The sequence below is a fragment of the Sinocyclocheilus rhinocerous genome, unplaced genomic scaffold (assembly GCF_001515625.1).
Source record: "Sinocyclocheilus rhinocerous isolate Xijiao unplaced genomic scaffold, SAMN03320098_v1.1 scaffold1841, whole genome shotgun sequence".
In the NCBI taxonomy this organism is placed as follows: Eukaryota; Metazoa; Chordata; class Actinopteri; order Cypriniformes; family Cyprinidae; genus Sinocyclocheilus; species Sinocyclocheilus rhinocerous.
The window spans coordinates 60,283-80,066 of record NW_015666172.1 but is presented as its reverse complement, the minus strand read 5'-3'; the positions used below and the strand labels follow the sequence as shown (position 1 = coordinate 80,066).

The 19,784-nt window shown below is 37.9% G+C and overlaps 3 protein-coding genes across 4 annotated transcripts in view; 1 reads left to right on the top strand and 2 right to left on the bottom strand.

Annotated features, from left to right (window-relative positions):
• Positions 1 to 4,694, top strand: part of LOC107731908 (insulin receptor substrate 1-B) — a 48,962-nt gene extending 44,268 nt beyond the window's left edge. For both annotated transcript variants that reach the window (XM_016543108.1, XM_016543109.1), the window contains one exon: positions 4,228 to 4,694. Coding sequence is in view for 1 of the 2 variants with exons in the window: in XM_016543109.1 (XP_016398595.1) it covers positions 4,228 to 4,235 (8 nt within the window). In the remaining variant the exon portion in view is untranslated. The remainder of the gene's footprint in view (positions 1 to 4,227) is intronic.
• Positions 4,695 to 11,828: 7,134 nt separating this feature from the next.
• LOC107731918 (uncharacterized) lies at positions 11,829 to 15,761 on the bottom strand. Its single transcript, XM_016543125.1, has 3 exons — positions 15,582 to 15,761; positions 15,434 to 15,492; positions 11,829 to 15,161 (listed from the first exon to the last, which is right to left on the bottom strand). The coding sequence occupies exons 1-3, from the start codon at positions 15,602 to 15,604 to the stop codon at positions 11,980 to 11,982; spliced, it is 3,264 nt and encodes a 1,087-aa protein (XP_016398611.1). The 5' UTR covers positions 15,605 to 15,761; the 3' UTR covers positions 11,829 to 11,979.
• Positions 15,762 to 16,300: 539 nt separating this feature from the next.
• On the bottom strand, positions 16,301 to 17,298 carry LOC107731919 (E3 ubiquitin-protein ligase RNF182-like). Its single transcript, XM_016543126.1, has 2 exons — positions 16,817 to 17,298; positions 16,301 to 16,710 (listed from the first exon to the last, which is right to left on the bottom strand). Exons 1-2 carry the CDS (start codon positions 17,229 to 17,231, stop codon positions 16,652 to 16,654), a joined length of 474 nt encoding a protein of 157 aa, XP_016398612.1. The 5' UTR covers positions 17,232 to 17,298; the 3' UTR covers positions 16,301 to 16,651.
• Between the last annotated feature and the right edge of the window lie 2,486 nt (positions 17,299 to 19,784).

The following is a 19,784-nucleotide window of genomic DNA, read 5'->3' as shown; positions in this document are numbered from 1 at the left end:
GAGTGCTGCCAATCACAGCACACACTGGCCCAGCTAACCAATCACAGCACATTTCGTATTTCAGAAGGCGGGCCTTCATTTGATACAGGAACTATTCGAGCCGTTCATGCCAGACTGGGGAGAGAGGTGCTGTAATAATGTAAAATATGTGAAAAATAATGTGTTTTTCGAACGACCTAGTATGAGAGCCTGTTCTAGTACACCCCCAAATCAAATCAAGGCTTTGTAAAAGAGCATAATAGGACCCCTTTAACTTAAGTTAATTTATTTAATATAAATAAATATTTATCAGGTTATTGGTATATTTTAAGCTACAAAGCAGTTTTAGTAGTTCAGCTTGCTTGGTTAAATCAGTTAATGAAACTGTAAAATATACAGGCACCAAAATGCCATCTAGTAATGCCTGAAACATTCACAAACAAACACACACACGGTCCGCAGACACTCTCCCCACTGTACTTGCACTCACACTCACACTGAACTAATGTATGCCAACCCAGACAGACAGATAAAACATAAAACATGTCACAGAGCAGAGACTGAGAGAGGGGGAAGAGAGGGAGAGAGATGGTCCCAGAGGCATTGTTAAATCGATCAGTGTACGGATGGCAGGATACGTGATGAAATGAGAGAGATGGATGGATGGATCTGTGGTCTCATCTCATCACGGCTCTTAGTGCAGGAAATGGCTTTCTACCTGCAGCACTGCAGCTGTCATGTCCAAACTAGTGCTGTTAGCATAAAGTAGTTGTGATGAGAGGAATTTTTAACAGTGTGCACACTTTTCTACTTCATCGGTTATTGAAGTGCCACCATTGATTATAAACTGAGAAATGTATAGCAATGAAAAAAAGGTGCAAATAAATAATGATAATGCATATTGTAATTGTATCAGTGATTATTTATGTTTATTTTTTATTATCTTCTGCATAAAGGTTATCGCAACACAGAGATGGATGGATGGATCTGTGGTCTCATCTCATCACGGCTCTTAGTGCAGGAAATGGCTTTCTACCTGCAGCACTGCAGCTGTCATGTCCAAACTAGTGCTGTTAGCATAAAGTAGTTGTGATGAGAGGAATTTTTAACAGTGTGCACACTTTTCTACTTCATCGGTTATTGAAGTGCCACCATTGATTATAAACTGAGAAATGTATAGCAATGAAAAAAAGGTGCAAATAAATAATGATAATGCATATTGTAATTGTATCATAGTGATTATTTATGTGTTTATTTTTTATTATCTTCTGCATAAAGGTTATCGCAACACAAATAATAATCTTTATTGGACACACAATAAGTAGTATAACGAAATCTCAATGTTTTCTTTTGCTGTTGAAAAGGCTAGCACGACCTGTCACCAGCATAATTTGTGTCTTAGGTGCTGCATTGCCAAATGTTGGTGTACTGATGCCCATCTGATTTCTGCCTGTTCCTCTCTCTCTTTCTGATTGAGTCTCTTTGTGTTCTGGTTGGAACGACTTGTTCTGAAGGGAGTAAATATAGCTGTGCGCAGTGAGGGGCAGAGGTGGAGGGGGGCAACCTTTTTACAATTAGAGCCAAGACTAGAAAATTGAGAGCAACAAGGAAAAGGAACATTGGCCAATTTTCAGGTCATCAATAATAATTTTGTTTACTTCCCTTTGTCAAAACATGTCATTTTTTTACTACATCAGTTACAACTAAATATAGAAAAAGCTTTTCTCTTTTTTTTATTTTTTTTTTATTTTTAAATAACATACTGTTGATATTGGATTTGGGTAATATTTCACTTGTTGGTTCATGCAGAGCTTTTATAGGCATGTTATTTTATTCATTTATTTATTTATTGCAAAAATTACGTTTAGAAGATGGTACATACACATACAACACCTCGTCCATTAGTCTACATTCAGTATTAGAAGATAATAGTTTTATATACAATGGGTGTGGTAAATTTGTGGTTGTTAAATATAAAATGTTTTATAATGTCTCAACTAGTGATAGACCATTTTCAATCATGACAACTCTCGGAACATTTTAGCATGATAATGGATATGACAATGTTAATGCATTTGGTCTTGGCGGAACAGATCTGCTACGCTGCTGCTGAATTGCTGCTGCTGTTGGTTATTGCTGTAGTTGTAGATTATTGCTGCTGCTGCAAGCAAGTACAGGAACTTGCTACTGCCAATGCATATGGCGATACGGTGCCGTGAGTATTTAAGACATGCTGCTACTGCACAAATAGCATATAACATAACCCGTAGCAGATCTATACAGGTGGAGCTGGGGAAGGTGGAGGGTTTCAGAGAACTCTGAAAGCGCGCTGCAGGAATCTCAAGTGAATGCTAGCCAGCCATATAAATGCAAGGCAGTAAGCTCATTGGCTGCATATGCAGCATGAACCAATTAGCTTGTGCCAAGTCGTTTAACTCTCTGAATATCATCAGTTACGTTAACACCCCGTCAGAATGCGCCATCTAGAGTTTCATGACTGAACTATATATATATATATATATCAGCCTGGCCGATTAATTTATTTGGCAATTTTGAGATTATCAACATTGACAATAACTGTTTAGTGGCCAATTAACAGATCCTAAAATCTACTGTAATCCTCAGTAGGTGCTACATGTCTTCTGTTTTTATTATTTTTAGTGAATTAGGAGTAAGTACTGTGTAAACAAAATGTTAATTTAATCTAATAATTTAGTGTATGTCTCATTTACCATCAATCAATCAACCAACAAATGTTATAGTATAGTATATTAATATTCCAGTGTATATTTATTCATAGGCTGCTGGTACTTTTATCTAAAGCAATATATAGGAGTACTGCATTAAAGGTATACCTCTTGGTTTATTTTGTGTGTTCCCTTTTAGAATAAAAAACCAAAGATATCAGACCCGTTAAAGCTGTACATTTAGACTTTTCAAATGTTCAGTGTTCCCTGTCTCTGCTGTTTGTGTTTATCTACATGACTTTGACTCTTTACAAATAGCACAATAATGGATGGAAATGAAAGGATGCTAGGCAGAGGAAGAGGTTGAGACTAGCTTATCTTTGCTTTTATGAATAAAGGCCATCAATTTGTTATTCTGCATTGACTGTTTTTTAATGCCAGGGGGCCACATTTATGGACCAAGCGGTGGCGCACATTGGATTGATTAAGTTTACTGAACATGCATATTTTGTCATATGCATGCATCCGTTAAACCAACATGTGACTTAAGTGCGACCTCGTTCACCTCTCATAAACACGTTTACATTTTCAGAGCAATATGGTCTTATACATCATCATGACATTAAGGCCATTTAACCACATACAACTCGATGTCACGATGCATTTACAAATAGTTATTCTGAGAAGAACAGCTGCAATAGAACATATCTATTGATTTTCTTGCAATTGCACAAATCACAAGACCTCAGTTTCAGTTTACCTTATTCTTAGACTGCAGATTTATTTATTGCAGACATGTAACAGCCTCAATGCATTTTATATTTATACTAGAATTTCTTAATTTATTTTTTTTAGGATTATTCTTAAAACTGAATCTCCCCTGATCAGGTGTATTATAAAGTTTACTGAACATGCATATTTTGTCATATGCATGCATCCGTTAAACCAACATGTGACTTAAGTGCGACCTCGTTCACCTCTCATAAACACGTTTACATTTTCAGAGCAATATGGTCTTATACATCATCATGACATTAAGGCCATTTAACCACATACAACTCGATGTCACGATGCATTTACAAATAGTTATTCTGAGAAGAACAGCTGCAATAGAACATATCTATTGATTTTCTTGCAATTGCACAAATCACAAGACCTCAGTTTCAGTTTACCTTATTCTTAGACTGCAGATTTATTTATTGCAGACATGTAACAGCCTCAATGCATTTTATATTTATACTAGAATTTCTTAAATTTTTTTTTTTTTAGGATTATTCTTAAAACTGAATCTCCCCTGATCAGGTGTATTATAAAATTAATAAAATATAAGCTAAAACCTAAAAAGTACATGCAAACTAATGGAAAAACACCACAAAATTATTAAAACTTTTAACTAAAATTAAAATATGAAAATATAAAAAAAACTGAAAATCTAAAAATAAAATCGAATTCAAAATGTTATCAATAACTATAATAGTAATATCAATGATACATAAATAACACTGCCACTCATTTGTATTAGAATTTGCAACAACTTATATTTAATTTCTGTGTTTTTCAGAATGTTGATGCCGCAGCAACATGGAACTCTGGGAAATGGAACACCGGCGCTCTCCCGTGCACCTGAATGCAGAGCAGAAACACGGAGTGTTTGAGAGCCTGTGCTCTCCGGACTCTCAACAGACAAGCACAATAACCTATCAGAGAGGAGAATGAAGACAGTGGAGCCAATGACAATGACCTTTGACCTTCAACAGAAACTTGAACAGTTTGTGTCCAATATTCACAAAAAGGATTCAGCGATTCAGTCACAATTGTATGTGTACTCAAAAAGTGCCTCTTGTTTTTGATTGTCGCTTTCTGCATATAGACTTTAAATTGTTCAAGAATTGACAGATGTGCTTGAAAGATAAAGGTTGCTATTCTTTAATTTTATGTACATTTTATGACAGGAAAAGAGGGTCTTTAAAAGCATTGAGGCAAGACATCAACAACACTGATGGTAATTCTTCGGGTGATAATGATGAAGATTAAGTAACTATGAATCTCACATGGTGTTCTTCATGGTGTTTAGCTAATCTAGCATCACAGATATGTTGACTGACTGGTTCATCATCCTTCCCTGTTCCTTGTTTCTTTCTTTACCCCCTTTGCCCCATGCGTGACATGTTCTAGCCATGCATTAGTACTTAAGTGCCTGTCTCTTTTCTGCCTCTCTTCCCTCTGCTCCCTTCACAGAAGCGTCCTGAAAGGAACCAGTAACAGACATTTGGCTCAGTGACACTAAGCGTCTATTTTTACTCTAAGGGTGGGGTGCTTCTGTGATGGTGTTCTGCGGTAGCTTACCTCCACTGGCACGCAAGGATGCTAGCTGACCCAATCCACATTGGATTATACCAATGATAGTCCGGAACAGGGGGGTGTGTAAAGGATATAATTTGGAAATCGTCCCCACACTCTGTTCCACAGTGACACCCATTGCTGGCCAACAGTGGTAAAATAAAAACAGGAGTGTTAAAAACATGATTTTCTCATGCGTTTTCTGTCCCCTTTTTATTTTTTTACTTTTTATTATGATGAAAGATCTTTATCTTTTAAAGATTTTCTTCTGAATTAATTTAAAGGGATGGTTGACCTAAAATTGAAAAAATTTTCATTATTCACTCACCTTCATGTCATTTCAAACCTGTATGACTTACTTTCTTCTGCTGGTTTGGAACAACTTGAGGGTGAATAAATGATGCCAGAATTTTCATTTTTGGGTGAACTATTTCTTTAAGAAAGGACACATATTTTGCCTTATCTGCTTCTGACAAACCTCAGTGATTGATATGAATATTTATGATATTCAGTGTGTGATGGTTGTGTTTGCACTATATGTAGTATGTTTGTTCCTGACTCTTTACTGAACTGTTTCAGGATGTTCCATCCTGACGTGTGATTGCTTGGATACAAATGTAACAAATAGAGTTTAACTAGACAAAAAGGACAGAAAAAAATTCCTCATAACATTAACACATGCAAGCACATATAATAGGCCTATATATAACATTAAATATTTGTTTCTTTATATTCAGCTGCTAGTGTATTCTGCTGCTATTGTATGACGCTCTTTTTAATCAGTGTAAAACAAAAGACGGCACTTGCGTCTGCATTTCTCACACTTGTGATTTTATGAAGAACCTTTAACATTAATGGAACCTTTCCATTGCACAAAAGATTCTTTATAGTGGAAAACCTTCTTTATAATTTTATAATGTTCTTCAAATGGTTCTTCTATGGTATTTGTTACGAACCCCACCTTTTGAAACCTTTATCTTTTCATAGTGTTGCGCATTCTAGCCAATCACACACGACTGTTTTGAGTTTATGAATGCAATGGCCAATCAGAGGCGTTCAGATGAATCATCGCTGAAACGCCAGAGTTTTGTTCAGTGTGAGCGCTCGCTGAATGAATTCTGCTGTATCATGAATTCTCTCTTCATAAACAACAAAGTGAAGATGTACGTACGAGGTAGGGTTGCCAACCGTCCCGTATTAGCCGGGACGTCCCGTATTTTGGACCTAATTGATTTGTCCCGTACGTGACTTCCCTTGTCCCGTTTTTTGACTGCTACGCTGATCTAACCACTGACTGATACAACAGCAGCAGTGCTGATCATTTGAGAATGATCACCGATACCTGTCATCATCCAATCACAGCCCCCCTCACGAAGTATACGTTAAGAAAATCAGAAATCGTGAACATAACTGTTCGAGGAAGGCTAGGCAATCCTCTGCCGGCTCGTCGCTCACGCCTCACATCAAGCGGCCCTCGCGCTAACGCCAATTCCGTCCGTGTTTTCACTTCAGTAAATCAGTTTTGGTGAATAGTGACAGTCCAACATCCCGCCGCGCAAGAGACGTGATCAGTAAGGGAAGTCGTCTTTCACTATTTTAATGTTGTTAAATAGAGAAATACATTTTATATTTAAGTAACTAATAGCATAATTCTTAACCTTGGACCTTATTCTTGAAACACAAAATAACCAATAAAAAGGTGTCAAGCACCAAAAGCAGCCCATATTAAGTCTATAAGCTGTCTTTAATTGAAAAATATGCATTTTCATGCATACTATATATATGTATGTGTGTGTGTGTGTGTGTGTGTGTACACGGTCACTCACCCCCCAACCCCATAAGGTGATTGTCCTGTATTTTCATTTTCTGAAGTTGGCAACCCTAGTACAAGGTAAGTAAGACATTAATTCATCATACAGTGTAGACTGCTTCACTGATTAAAACGGGAGTTTTTGAGAGTGCTTAACTCGCACTAGGCCGCTAGCTAAACTGAAGTCAGTGATAATGTTTGAAAATGTAATGTTCTTTGCTATTTCTGTATAGACGTTTTTCGCTGTTTGAATAACCGTGGAAATTAAAGCGTTATAATTAGTAACTTACAATGTTTTTATTAAATTGTGATGATGTTAAATACAAATTCCATCGTATTAAAATATTTTATGACATCCTGCCCAACCTCCAAAATCTTTTACACCTCCAGAGTGAGGATAAGGGTTAAAAGGGAAAATCACTTGGACCCCTCACACCCAGCCCACTTTCTTTCGACTGTTGCCCTCTGGTCAGCGCTACAAAGCACCAACCACCAGAACAGCCAGGCACAAGAACAGTTTTTTCCCCCGCAGGCTATATTCAGCCTGAACAATTAAAACTTTCATAACTATACATTGTCCATTATAACTGACACATTTATACATAGCATCTGAAAATTGTACACTTGTAAATAAGTGAAGTGACATGTGGCCAAGTATGGTGACCCATACTCAGAATTAGTGCTCTGCATTTATCCCATCCAGAGTGCACACACACAGCAGTGAACACACACCCGGAGCAGTGGGCAGCCATTTTTTTTGCTGCGGCACCCAGTTCGGTGCCTTGCTCAAAGGCACCTCAGTCGTGGTATTAAAGGTGGGAGAGAGCACTGTACATTCACTCCCCCCACCTATAATCCCTGCCGGTACGAGACTCGAACCCGCAACCTTTGGGTTACAAGTCTGGCTCTCTAACCATTAGGCCACGACTTCCCCTGTACAGCTGTACTTCATTAAAGCAATTATGTTTTTTTCCTCTATATTTCTTTTTCTGTATTATATTGCATTATTTAATTTTCTGTTTTTCTTATATTAGTGTTATATTTCATCTCTACTGTGTAATTCCTATGTGTGTCTGCACTATCATGTATGTTTGCTCTATGTCTGTATTTTCTTCTGCACTGGAAGCTCCTGTCGCGAAGACAAATTAATTGTGTGTGTAAACATACTTGGCAATAAAGCTCATTCTGACTTCTGACTTCTGGCCTGGTAGGCCACTTGCCTAAAATAGATGGGTTTATGATGTGCAGAGTTATTAGGCTACTTTTAGCCTTACCCTGGAGTTGGTTCACCTTCAGCATGTTGCAGAGTGACATTATTTGTCAGATTTTCAACTTTATTTCTTGTAATTGTGAATTACTGTATATCTTTCAATTGTGAGTTACTTATAGTTATTTCATTCTATCTCATAATTGCCTTTATTTTTTTTGTTCTGAGGTAGAACCAGCTTCCATAGTATGTGCCCTGTCATGCATTCACTGTCCTCTATAGACAGAGTGGTAACAGTATCTCGGCTATACATCAATGAACAGCAAGCTGTCTAGTTTTACTCAGAGCTGATAGATTACAGTATACAGAGTCTCAAGGGTCATTCCACACATTTTTCATGCATGTTTCACCAGTACAAAAGAGATCTTTATGTGGAAGGTCTTGTTTCAACTTGTGCGTGCACACTGACATCAGTTGAAGGCTGGGCATCTAGAATTGGAAGTGAGGGCACATATTCATGGGTGGCCTATTACCACAGGAGTAATTATATTATTCAGAACACACAGTGGCCCAGGGACAAGGTGAATTAAACCTCTGTGCACTGAGAAACACTTGCTATGCAACTGCTTTTTTATATTCTTACCCACATGCAGGAAAAACCTGATGGCCTTTGCTTTGTGATGACACAAACACTCTCACCTACAGGAGAAACACAGAAGTGAAGGTGTGCACCACCCATGACCTGCTGGTAATCCACACGTGTCTGTAGTTTCACCATCTGGTCCCCAGGGTCTGTGGCTCAGCACACGGCTGAAGGCTGCAGGAAAGAAATGTGTGAGTCTTTTGAACTTTTGACATGAAAAGAAGTGACAAAAATGATGTCAAAAAGCTGAATGTATCAGCAGCTGGCAGCCACTGTCATGTATCTGGCAGCAGCATACGTGTGTGTGTGTGCAGGTTTTAGGGTTCTTTTGACTCTGATAAACAGGGTTTCTGTGGGTCTTAAAATGTCTTAATTCACCCTTGCACAAAAAAGGCCTAAAAAGTTCTTAAATCGGAGCAGAACGTCTTGCCATTAAATGTTGCATGCACTGCAAAAAAAATTATATCTTCCTCAGGATTATTGTTTTTCGGCACAATAATTATGAATTTGCAGTGTGATTAGAAGGTACAGTAAAAGTTATTTCCATATGTGATCCTGGACCACAAAACCAGTCATAAGGGTCAATTTTTTTTAATTGAGATTTATACATCTCCTAAAAGCTGAACAAATAAGCTTTCCATTGATGTATGGTTTGTTAGGATAGGACAATATTTGGCCGAGATACAACTATTTGAACATCTGGAATCTGAGGATGCAAAAAAATCAAAATACTGAGAAAATCGCCTTTAAAGTTGTCCAAATGAAGTTCTTAGCAATGCATATTACTAATCAAAAATTTAGTTTGGATATATTTACAGTAGGAAATTTACAAAATATCTTCCTGGAACATGATCTTTACTTAATATCCTAATGATTTTTGGAAAAATCTATAATTTTGACCCATACAATGTTTTTTTGGCTATTGCTAAAAATATACCCAAGCGACTTAAGATTGGTTTTCTGTTGTATTGTATTTTAAAATGGGATTTATTCCTGTGATGCAAAACTGAATTTTCAGCACCATTACTCCAATTTTCAGTGTCTCATGATCCTTCAGAAATCATTCTAATATGCTGAGATGCTGCTTAAGAAACATTTCTTATTATTATCAGTTGAAAACAGTTGTGCTAATTAATATTACTGTGGAAACTGAGATGGTTTTTTTTCAGGATTCTTTGATGAATAGAATACTCAAAAGAACAGCATTTGTTTGAAACAGAAATCTTTTCTAACATCATAAATGTCTTTTTGATCAATTTGATGCATGCTAAAGTTAATTTTAAAAAAAAAAAAAAAAAATTCAGATGTAGTCCTGACTCAATCCTGTTACCTTTTACCTTATTCTAACTTTATATGGCGGCTAACAGCTTTAGCCTTGCAAAATTCATTCTTACAGCTGAGCTATACAGCAGGAAGTCTTCCTGCTTTATTACTTCCCTTTTGGCTCAGCAAGGCAGGAAGGCCAGTGAGTATGTGCACATGAAAGAGAGAGTGACACAGTACTACTCTTGGTTATCACAAGCTAATTTGGTATATGTTCTTTCTTACAGTCCTCTGTTTCCTCTCCTGTCCTCACAGATTTACATGTGGCACAGTTGTAGTCAGTAATGTGTTGTAGTCCGTAAAGCCTCATTGATCACTTTGAGTGGAAGGCCCAACCAAAAGTTCAGCAGACGCAGGTCGATGGGGAACAGTAGTTTTGCTGTGTGTACTCATTGCCCACAGCATGGAGGGTAATTATGTTTTAATGCATTTTAATACCCTGTCATTATCGCTAAACTAAAACAGCTTTCTGTTGGACCCTTTTCTCTTGCCAGTTCCTTTCACTCCATGTATCTCTTTCCCATTCGCTAAAGAAATGTGGCCATATTTGCCAAGTTTATGTGCTAGTTCTAGTTTACACAGAGTGGCTCTAGTCAAACTGAGGTTTCTTTTGAAGCTCAGATGAGATTTTTTTTTTTTTTTCTGAATGCTTGAGACTGAAGCTATCAGAAGTTGGCTTCACATCCAAACATAAAGGCTCCCTGTACCCTAGCAGCACCCTAATAAGACTAGCTGTACAGACTGTGAATAGCAGAGCGGCGAGAGCGGGGAGGGGTCACGTTACTGTGGGGCCTCTATATTTTATTTTCCCCAAGAGCTGCCTGAGAACCCACAGACACATGCTACAGAATTCCCCCGCAGCTCGAGAGAGAAAGAGGGAGGGACGGAAACAAGGAGACTTGGGTGAGAAAATGACAGAATGCTAAATGTTCATGCACACATGAGCATTTTTGTCTTTAGGTCCACCTTTACTTGTTGTTCAGCTAAATTGCAAATGGCCAATCTTTAGAAATATAATCAAATTTTACAGCTTTAGATTCTCTCTGCAAAGTTCTTAAAGTGGAATGTTCCATTTTCAAAGCATTTGTAGGGGGGAGCGTGACAATCCATTGTTCAATGTATGTAGTCATGATTGACAGAAAACCCCTCAGTTTTTTTTCTGTGTCCTGGCCTCATGCTGGGTCAGTGTGGATGGAGCATAGACACGGGAATTTTCTTACACAGGCCCTTCTAATGGGAAAAAGTTAGGGGTCATTCTTACAAAAGTGGCAGTTATGGCTTTGATACTACGCCATTGTAGAAGCGAGACTAACTGTCATTAATGATTATGATGATCAGAAATTATTTGTTCAACATGGTGATTCATTCAAGTGAGAATTACTCTTACAAAATTACGAATAATGTCATTTTAGAATTTTGTGTTTTTAATAGTCTCTAATAGACCTGCTAGGCTTTTTTCAAAACAGTTCAGATTAATAATTATGTGCTCACACATTGCAAGCTTGCTCAAATACACATGCCTTTTCAGGTAGTTTCTTTTGGCAGTTCAGTCCTAATTAAAGAACAAAATAACTCCACAATGAACTCGAAGAACCCTGTGAGATCATTCTGACAGCGCACACACTCCATCTGGTGGCCATCTGAGGCCAATTTTTTTGTAATATATTGTTGACACAACTACCGATCAGCAAGAAGGAAATAGAAAGTGTGTGTGAGCCCACCCCTACATCAGGAAACTACTTTCACAATTTACGGGGGGGGGAATACTGTTAATACCATCCATATTTTTTCTTCCAAAATAACGATTACCAAGGGGAAGTAAAGCACAAACTACAAAACTCAGAACTCACAAATTTAATGCAAGTGAATGTGACGACAGATCTGGTGCCGTCTAAATACAGAAAAGAAAAACACTTCACATTTTAGTCTGTTGGTGTTAATGACGGTTGCCATTGGAGTACATACAGTAGAAAACTTGAAGAGGCAGATCTCAATCTGATGTCAGTTTGACCAGCAAAGTTGTATTGAGTATCAACGTTTCCTCAAAAAGCGGATAGGTACCCTCTGCTGTAGATGTAGTAAGATTCCCAAGATCCAGCTGTGACTCAGAGGAATAGACAGTTGGTTGAGGTAGAGTATATTCTTCTGTAAATGGCAGCTGAGATTCTGTGGTGAAGTCTATAGCAGCAGTTGGCATAAGCTCAGGGACACTTAAATCCATTGTACTTTCATCGGTTTCATTTTGTAAGGCTGAGATCATGGAGTTGTCAAAAAGCAGCTCTTTAAAACTTTCCTCCATCACTGATGTTGAATTGGAGCCGTTTTGCTCACTTTCAGGATCCACTTCTTTCTTTGCCGTGGTGTCAGCTGCATTAGTGAAGGAGGCGCTACCTGCTATATCTGAAAACTGAACCGGTTTATAATTGTTTAGACCGGTTTTTGTAGAAGATAAGTTGAGGTTTGATTTGGTTGAGGTTTTATCAAATGTATTAATGTACCTTCCGACTACAAAGCTGCTTGTGGGTCTTGATCCCTGGGCTTGTATGACGTTAGCTTTGCCAGAAGTTTTTATAGCAGATCTGTGTATAGGTAACTGGTAAGTGAGCTTTGCAGAGCTATTAGTTTTATGACTATTAATGTCAGCAGATCTATATATTGCAGATTGGTAGGTTGGGATGGCATACACATTCTGGTGGTTTGTATTTTCTTCAGATCTCTTTCCTTCTTGAGTCACTTCGACCCACCTACTAATCACAGCGCTGCTCGTCGGTCTCAATCTTATGGGACTGTAATATTCAGTAATATTTGATTGTGTTATTCCAGCAGTGTTTCCGTCTTTAACTTCCATCGTTGGATTCAACAGACCTTTATGTCCCTTCAAGCTATACCTGCGAAGTGGCTGGATAACAGCATTGTGTATTTGAGGATAGCCAGTCACTTTGTTCATAAGAGAAGACTTAAGCTCAGATGTGGGATTCTCATGACCGTTTCTAGATTTTATGGATGCGTCGTATGAGTTGGGTCCAACAAAACTGGTGTTTGAGGATGTCACTGCTGGAATTTCGCCTTGGTTAGATTCAGTGTGCGGGGCTGAAGCAAGCATACTTGAAGTCCACCTCTGAGATGTTTTTGACTGAACTTCATCAACCGTCAACCCACCGTACCCTATTTTAGGGTGGTTCTGAAGGAAAACAGCTCCATTATTTGTAAGACTTGAAGTGTTCGTGCCGCTCAGAGATGTTTTCATCACTACAGCTTGACCTTTAACAACATGGTGCTTTGGAGCATTAGACATCGGGTTACTTGCACCTAAAGTAGAAGAGACGGTTTCATGCTGAGGTCCATTATCAAAAGAATCTGTCTGATCTAGATAAAATTGTTTTTCTTGGCTTGTTTCAATGTCCTTGAACTGAAAAAGCGTTTTCTGGTAGCTCTCACGTATCAAGGGCTTTTGAGCGAGTGCACTTAAGGTGGTATGTGGACGAGCAGGGGCATATTGCACATTAGAGTTTGAGAGAGGTTTTTGGCCAGAGTGCATTTCTGTTTTTTGTAGAGATGTCTGCAATGTAGGGACAAATGTGAAACCTTTAAAAGCATATGGCATTTTAGAAGTTAGATAGTACGGTCTGTTTCGGCTACTAGACGTACCTGAATTTTCTGATGTGCCTTGAGTGCCAGACACAGACGGACTAACGCTGTGGACGCTCTCAATTATTTTACCAGGCACGAGACTTGGCGCAGGATCATTTTTAAAGAATAATGATTGCACTGCACTTTGGCCGAAGGAATTCAGATCTGTCCTATTTCGGATGTTATGCTGACTTGGCTTCTTTAATGAATGATTTGTTGGGTATGGTAGGTTCCTATTTTTAGCCCGTTCTGAAAGTAACATGGTGTTCTTTGCAAACTGCATTTGTGGGGTCAAGTCTGTGTTTTGTTTTGACCGGTCGAGTAGCGCAGACATCTGGATGCCACTGTTCTCATTTGATAGGAAGGAAGACCGGGCATTATTGGTCACTGAAGGCCTGAAGGCAGATATACCTGTAGCCAAATTACCATACTCCTTTTGACTGTGAAATGTTTGAATGGGCGCAAGATTCTGACTACTTTGTCCCCTATTTTGGTAATCATTTTGTGTAGATGTCAAGTGAATGTCCTTGAAAGTGTAGCTGCTCGTGGCTGATTTTGTACTGGGACTGGCAACCCTTTCAGAACTAGACGGCTTGACGTGATCATGTTGAGAAGAAAACATGAGAGATTTTTTAAACGGAAGGATGCCATGACCTCTATTTGAATTTGATCTCATAAAGCCAGGAAATATTGGTGTTGGGATTGTTGGAGGTGTGTACACCTTGGAAAGAGCTACATCCCTCGTATTCTCGTAGGAAATTTGAGAAATGACTCCAGTCCCAGCAGAAAAAGCATGTGGTAATGGTTTGCCGTCTTGTTGATTTGGTCTTACAATTGAGGGAGATGTATTCCTCAGCACTTTTTGATTCTGGCCGCGGTTTTGAAGTAAATGACCAAACAGCATGTTTCCATCACTTTTGTGCCTCATTTGGTTCACAGTTGAGCTTCTAGACATGTAATTAGTTGGAATATTTTCCCTCAAATAGGGTTCATTGAGTCGTAAACTTTCTGAGGGCATTTCTGATTTCAAAATATGTTGATATCCAAATGAGCCAGATCTACGCACATTTGCTGCATGCATTCCACCATTTTTCCTCACTAGCCTTGGGGCCATATTAGGATCACTAGAGCTCATTTGGCTCCCTTTAAAGTCTAAAGGATTTTGTTCCTGTCGGACTGTTTGCAAAGCATAGCTTCTTTTGGCATCAATTCCATCATTAAATTTGACACTTGAAAATTCAACAGGATTATTTCTGCTATTTGTATTGGACTGGACTTTATTTGGGACTGAATGGTAAAAGATAACATCTGCAGAAGCTCTTATGTCAGTGGGGCTGAAGCTTGGATTTTTTGCATTGCCATCATTTCTCTGGCTGTATGAGGCCGAGTTGATCCTGGGTAGCTGATATTTGCTGTTAAATTGTTCTACGTTCCCTTGAAGTCTGCCTCTTACTGGACTTTGAATGGGTGGACTAACACTTTTGAAATTTTCCAACACTTGTATTTTGATCTCTGAATCATCTGAGAGGTCTCCTAAAGGCACTGGTGATGAACCAACAATATTTTTAGTTATTTATAATGGCAGCAAATTTAAAGCCAGTTTATTTAGATAAGCATGCGATATATTCTGAAAACACCCAAAGGACAATAATACATTTTTACTACTTTTAAAAAAAATCACAGCCATTCTAAATATTTACACCCTGAAAAACTAAAATTACATTTACATTACATTAAATCATATAGCAGATGACTTCATCCGAAGCGACTTACAAATGAGGACAATAGAAGCAACCAAAACAACAAAATCTTACCGATTGACGCATCAGGCAAACATCCCACAACAGAAACAGTCAAACCAACCAAAGCCAGTCTATAAAAAAAAAGTAGTCACACTTAAAATTACAATATATTATAACAAAAATAAAATGGTTGTACTAAAATGAAGGTCTGAATGCTTACCTCAGATAGTATTGAGGAGACATGTTTTAAGGACTAACGCACTTGTGCTTTCGTGCCACACCTGCTCAAAGTTAGCCTACTAATGTGGGCTCACTGAAATGCTAATATTGTTGATCAGTATAATGGTGATCACTGATGAGACTCACCTGAATACATTTAAAGCTAAAGACATGCACATTTGCACAATTCTCACATTTTAGGAGTTCTGAAAGTATGATGAAAATGTAGTACTCTGCCCTTGCCTTTAAAACAAGTATATGTAGTGGTAAAAAAAAGACAATGTGCTAAACTGGTCATAAAAATTATACAAAATTTTATTTGGTACAAATCAGTATATAGTAATTTCCTCTTAAAAATGTAAAATACTTATAGATACATACAAAATTAATTTATGATCATGAAACTTGTTTAAAAAGATAAATATAATCCAGGTTCTTTCCTCTGATACAAATGTAACACTGAAAAACTTTAACTTTTTTTTAATTAAACTTATTAACACCTTATTAAAACGTATTAATTTATTAAATACAAGTAACATTTCGTAGAAATTATTCAAAATCATTTAATTACAATAAAGTAAAAGAGAGAGAACTTGTTGGGTACGGTCTCCATAATTTTGTAACAGCAAAAACAGCACCAAAAAATTATATTGGCCTAAAACTACTGGCAGTGTGGTTAATTTTTTTTTTTTTTCAAGTTAACATGTTTTTGTTGCTGTGTTTATAGGTTGCTAACAATCCTAAACGTCTGTTATGGTGACAAGCCACACCCAACAGCAAACAGTCCTCCTTCACTGAACAGACACTGTGACATTTGACCGCTTCAGCACACAAACACATCATGCCATCCGTAGGATCCCACTGCGGAGTGCCATCCATAACCTCGAGGCAGGGCAGTGACACCCACAGACATTGAAGGGGACACATCCACCCAAATGTTCAGATTAGCAGTAAACCAGTGTTTTTCAATAGATGATTCTTAAATGATTACATCTGTTCCCTTAAATCGTGTGTGGTTGCATCTGTTGGCCTTAGGAGTGTCTGAATGACAACAACTTGAAATGTTGTCTTTCACATCATGTAGCAGGACATCATTGCCAGGTCCCTCAAGTCTTCATCAGTCACACAATCTGAAAACACACATGACAATTAACTCTTTAGGAACTCAGTGCATGTATTAAAGACATTAAAACACACATGCTAGTTGACAAGAGGTTATCGAGGTGAAACACTCACTTCTCCGCTCATCCCCGGTGACTTTTTTACACAGGCGACTTAAGCATTTCATCAGGTGTCCTTTTCGCGATCTTGGCGGCGGCGGAACGTCCTCTTTTGGTAGGATGACCACGTCCCGGTCTGGCTTCTCGGTGTCTTCATCGTCGTCCGCACATTCCTCCACGCTGCCCGCGGTTACTAGCCGCTCAAAAATGTCTTCGTCTATCGGTAGGTTCTCTTGGATTCTCGCCTTCGACAGCGGAGTCGAGTGACGGCACAGCGGACACATTATCCGGGGTTCAGGGCTCTCCACGGACCGCCCGAGCGTCACCAGGCAGCTCTCACAAAACGTGTGTTTGCAGCACAGCTGTCGAGGACACCGCCGACCGAGGTTGTAAGTTCGGTAGCAGATTCCGCACTCCGTTTCTGGACACATGTTGTTTGTTTGCTTCTCTCTTGTTGCGAACTCTCGAAGTAGTTGGTAGTAAAGTGCCGGTGATTCATGCCGAGGATTCTTATAGTGAAGGCTACGTAGGAGGGAGGAGTCAAGCTGACTTTAGCAACCGGACTAGCATTTCTAAACAAAGTTATGTCATCGTCTCTAAGCACGGTGATGTCATTACTTTCACCTATAGGTAGGGATTAGCGATACCACTTATTTTGTTTTCGATACGATATCGATACTTTTAAAGGCCAGTATCGTCGATACCGATACGATACTTCTAAACTGAACTTTTAAATTATGCAATGTGTTAAATTATTAAATTACTAAGAGTAAAATGGGTAATGATATCCACTTAACTTTATATTTGAAACGCATTTTAACATTCAATACGCCTTAACTGCAACTTATTAGGTTATGTTTTTGTTTACACATGGTTATGTTTACTGTAGTGGTAACCATGGAAATCTACAAATACTATTGTTGAACTACGGTCACTTTAGTAAAACCATGGTTCATTTTCATAAGGGACTGCCAGTGACAGGCTGTTGCGTGCATATGCAACCTTTTTATTCTGACAGTGCATGGTTTATACATTACAGAATAGAACATGATCAATATGAACTTTAAACGTTCGATTTAAATACATGTAATTGCACAAACTGTAGACCACAATTTCAGTTTGTTGATTGTGAAATAACTCAAACATATGTTTTTTTCTGTCCTCTGATAAGCATTGTTCTGGGCTTTACACATGATTCAAATCTACAAATACTACAGTTGAACTATGGTCATTTTAGTAAAACCATGGTTCATTATCATAAGGGACTGCCAGTGACAGGCTGTTGCATCCATAAAATGCAACCTTTTTGTTCTGACAGTGTATGATTTCTATTAACATTACAGAATAGAACATGATCTATATTATCTTTCAACGTTCAATTTAAATAAATGTAATTGTACAAACTATGTAGGCTATGATTTCAATTTGTTTATTGTGAAATAACTCAAACATATGTTTTTTTCTGTCCTCTGATAAGCATTGTTCTGGGCTGCCCTTTCCAAAAGCATCAATGCTTTCTTATGATAATTTTGGGAAACGCAGCTCTGTTTGAATGGACTGTCAGAAGTGAGTGAACGCTCTCTGTGGTTCAGATGAGCAGGAAAATAGTTCGATCCAGGTTATTCCAATTCAATGCATATTGTATGCATTATTGTTATTATTATTATTATTTTTTTTGTTAAATAAACAAAATTACTGGTAAATAAAAATCCTTAGTATATATTTTTTATTTGAGTATCGATACTTTCGATATTCGCATCAGTATCGATATATCAATACTTCAGGATCGATATGCCCATCCCTACCTATTCTGCCCTCCGATAGCATAACCTAACATCATCAGAAGTGAAATCGTATTGGCCTACGTGTCTTACCGTACTTTAACTTTTTTTTATTTTTTTTATACCATAAATAGATAGCCTATAGTAAAAATTTGTATTGAGTAAAACAACACAGAAATTCCCCATCTATTGATTCTGCAAACGCTACTGAAACCTGTATTGCCATCAAAGGGAAAACTGAAACCTGTGCATGGTGTGCGTGGGTGTCATAGATCTTACTGATATGAGGGGTTATTATAGTAAATCTGGTAAGTCAATGTCAAATGAGGCCCAGTTTACTTTAATTCACCCTTATTGTTTTTAACAATGCAGTAAAATTAATGATATATTAAATAAACACTATTAAACTCTTTACATTTTTTACATTTAATTTAGGTGTGTTTTAAGATTTAAGGTGACATTTAAACTAGTCAAACTCAGAATTACATCATCTTTTTTGTTTGTTTTTCTTGACGTTTGTACAAGAAAACTGTAGAAATATATATTTGAAATACAATGACCTTTTTTTCCTTTTTCCCTGTAGCTTACCTGAATCCATGACTTTGTTTTCTACTGTAAGTTTGGAGGAAACAACTGTTTTATAAAAATAAACAGTGATTACAGCAAGGGAAATACAATACATTCGAGCTGTGCTTATTAGCCTTCTCCAAACAAAACCACTCTACCCCACTGTGAGATTTCCCAGAATGCACTGGTCTCCTGTTTTCTCCCTCCCTGTCATTCCCTTACTTGGTCTTGGGTGTGCCGTGTTAAACTGGCTGTAGCCGGCTGTCCTTTCCTTGGAGTGCGTCCCGTATTCTCTAGTATCCCACATAACTTTTTGAACTTTCTTCTTAAGAACACACACTTGTTTACTCTGTTATCTAATACTTTTGTGTATAGATCAAAGTTCAGAGTTTGTCATATATAGGCCTATATATATGTGTGTGTACCCAGGTGAAAAAGAAATATATTTAAATTGTGCTTTTTCAGACATACTTACTATATTACGTTTCAAAAAGTTGAAATCGCAAAAAAACATCGCCAAAGTAATCGATATGAATTGCGTGGTTTCCTCCAAGTGCCCTAAAGAGACAGGATCGGAGACCGCTCTATATAATACTGTTTAAATTTAGACTTATATTCACATTCAAGAGACATTTG

Excerpts from the sequence above, each read along its gene's own strand:
- LOC107731919 (XM_016543126.1), bottom strand. The coding sequence starts at position 17,231 with ATGTGTCCAGAAACGGAGTGCGGAATCTGCTACCGAACTTACAACCTC. Across the intron at positions 16,711-16,816 it reads CACCGGGGATGAGCGGAGAA|ATTGTGTGACTGATGAAGAC; the intron begins GTGAGTGTTTCA and ends GTGTGTTTTCAG.
- LOC107731918 (XM_016543125.1), bottom strand. The coding sequence starts at position 15,604 with ATGTCTCCTCAATACTATCTGAG. Across the intron at positions 15,493-15,581 it reads TCTCCTCAATACTATCTGAG|ACTGGCTTTGGTTGGTTTGA; the intron begins GTAAGCATTCAG and ends TTTTTTTTATAG. Across the intron at positions 15,162-15,433 it reads TTTGCCTGATGCGTCAATCG|TGCCTTTAGGAGACCTCTCA; the intron begins GTAAGATTTTGT and ends GTTCATCACCAG.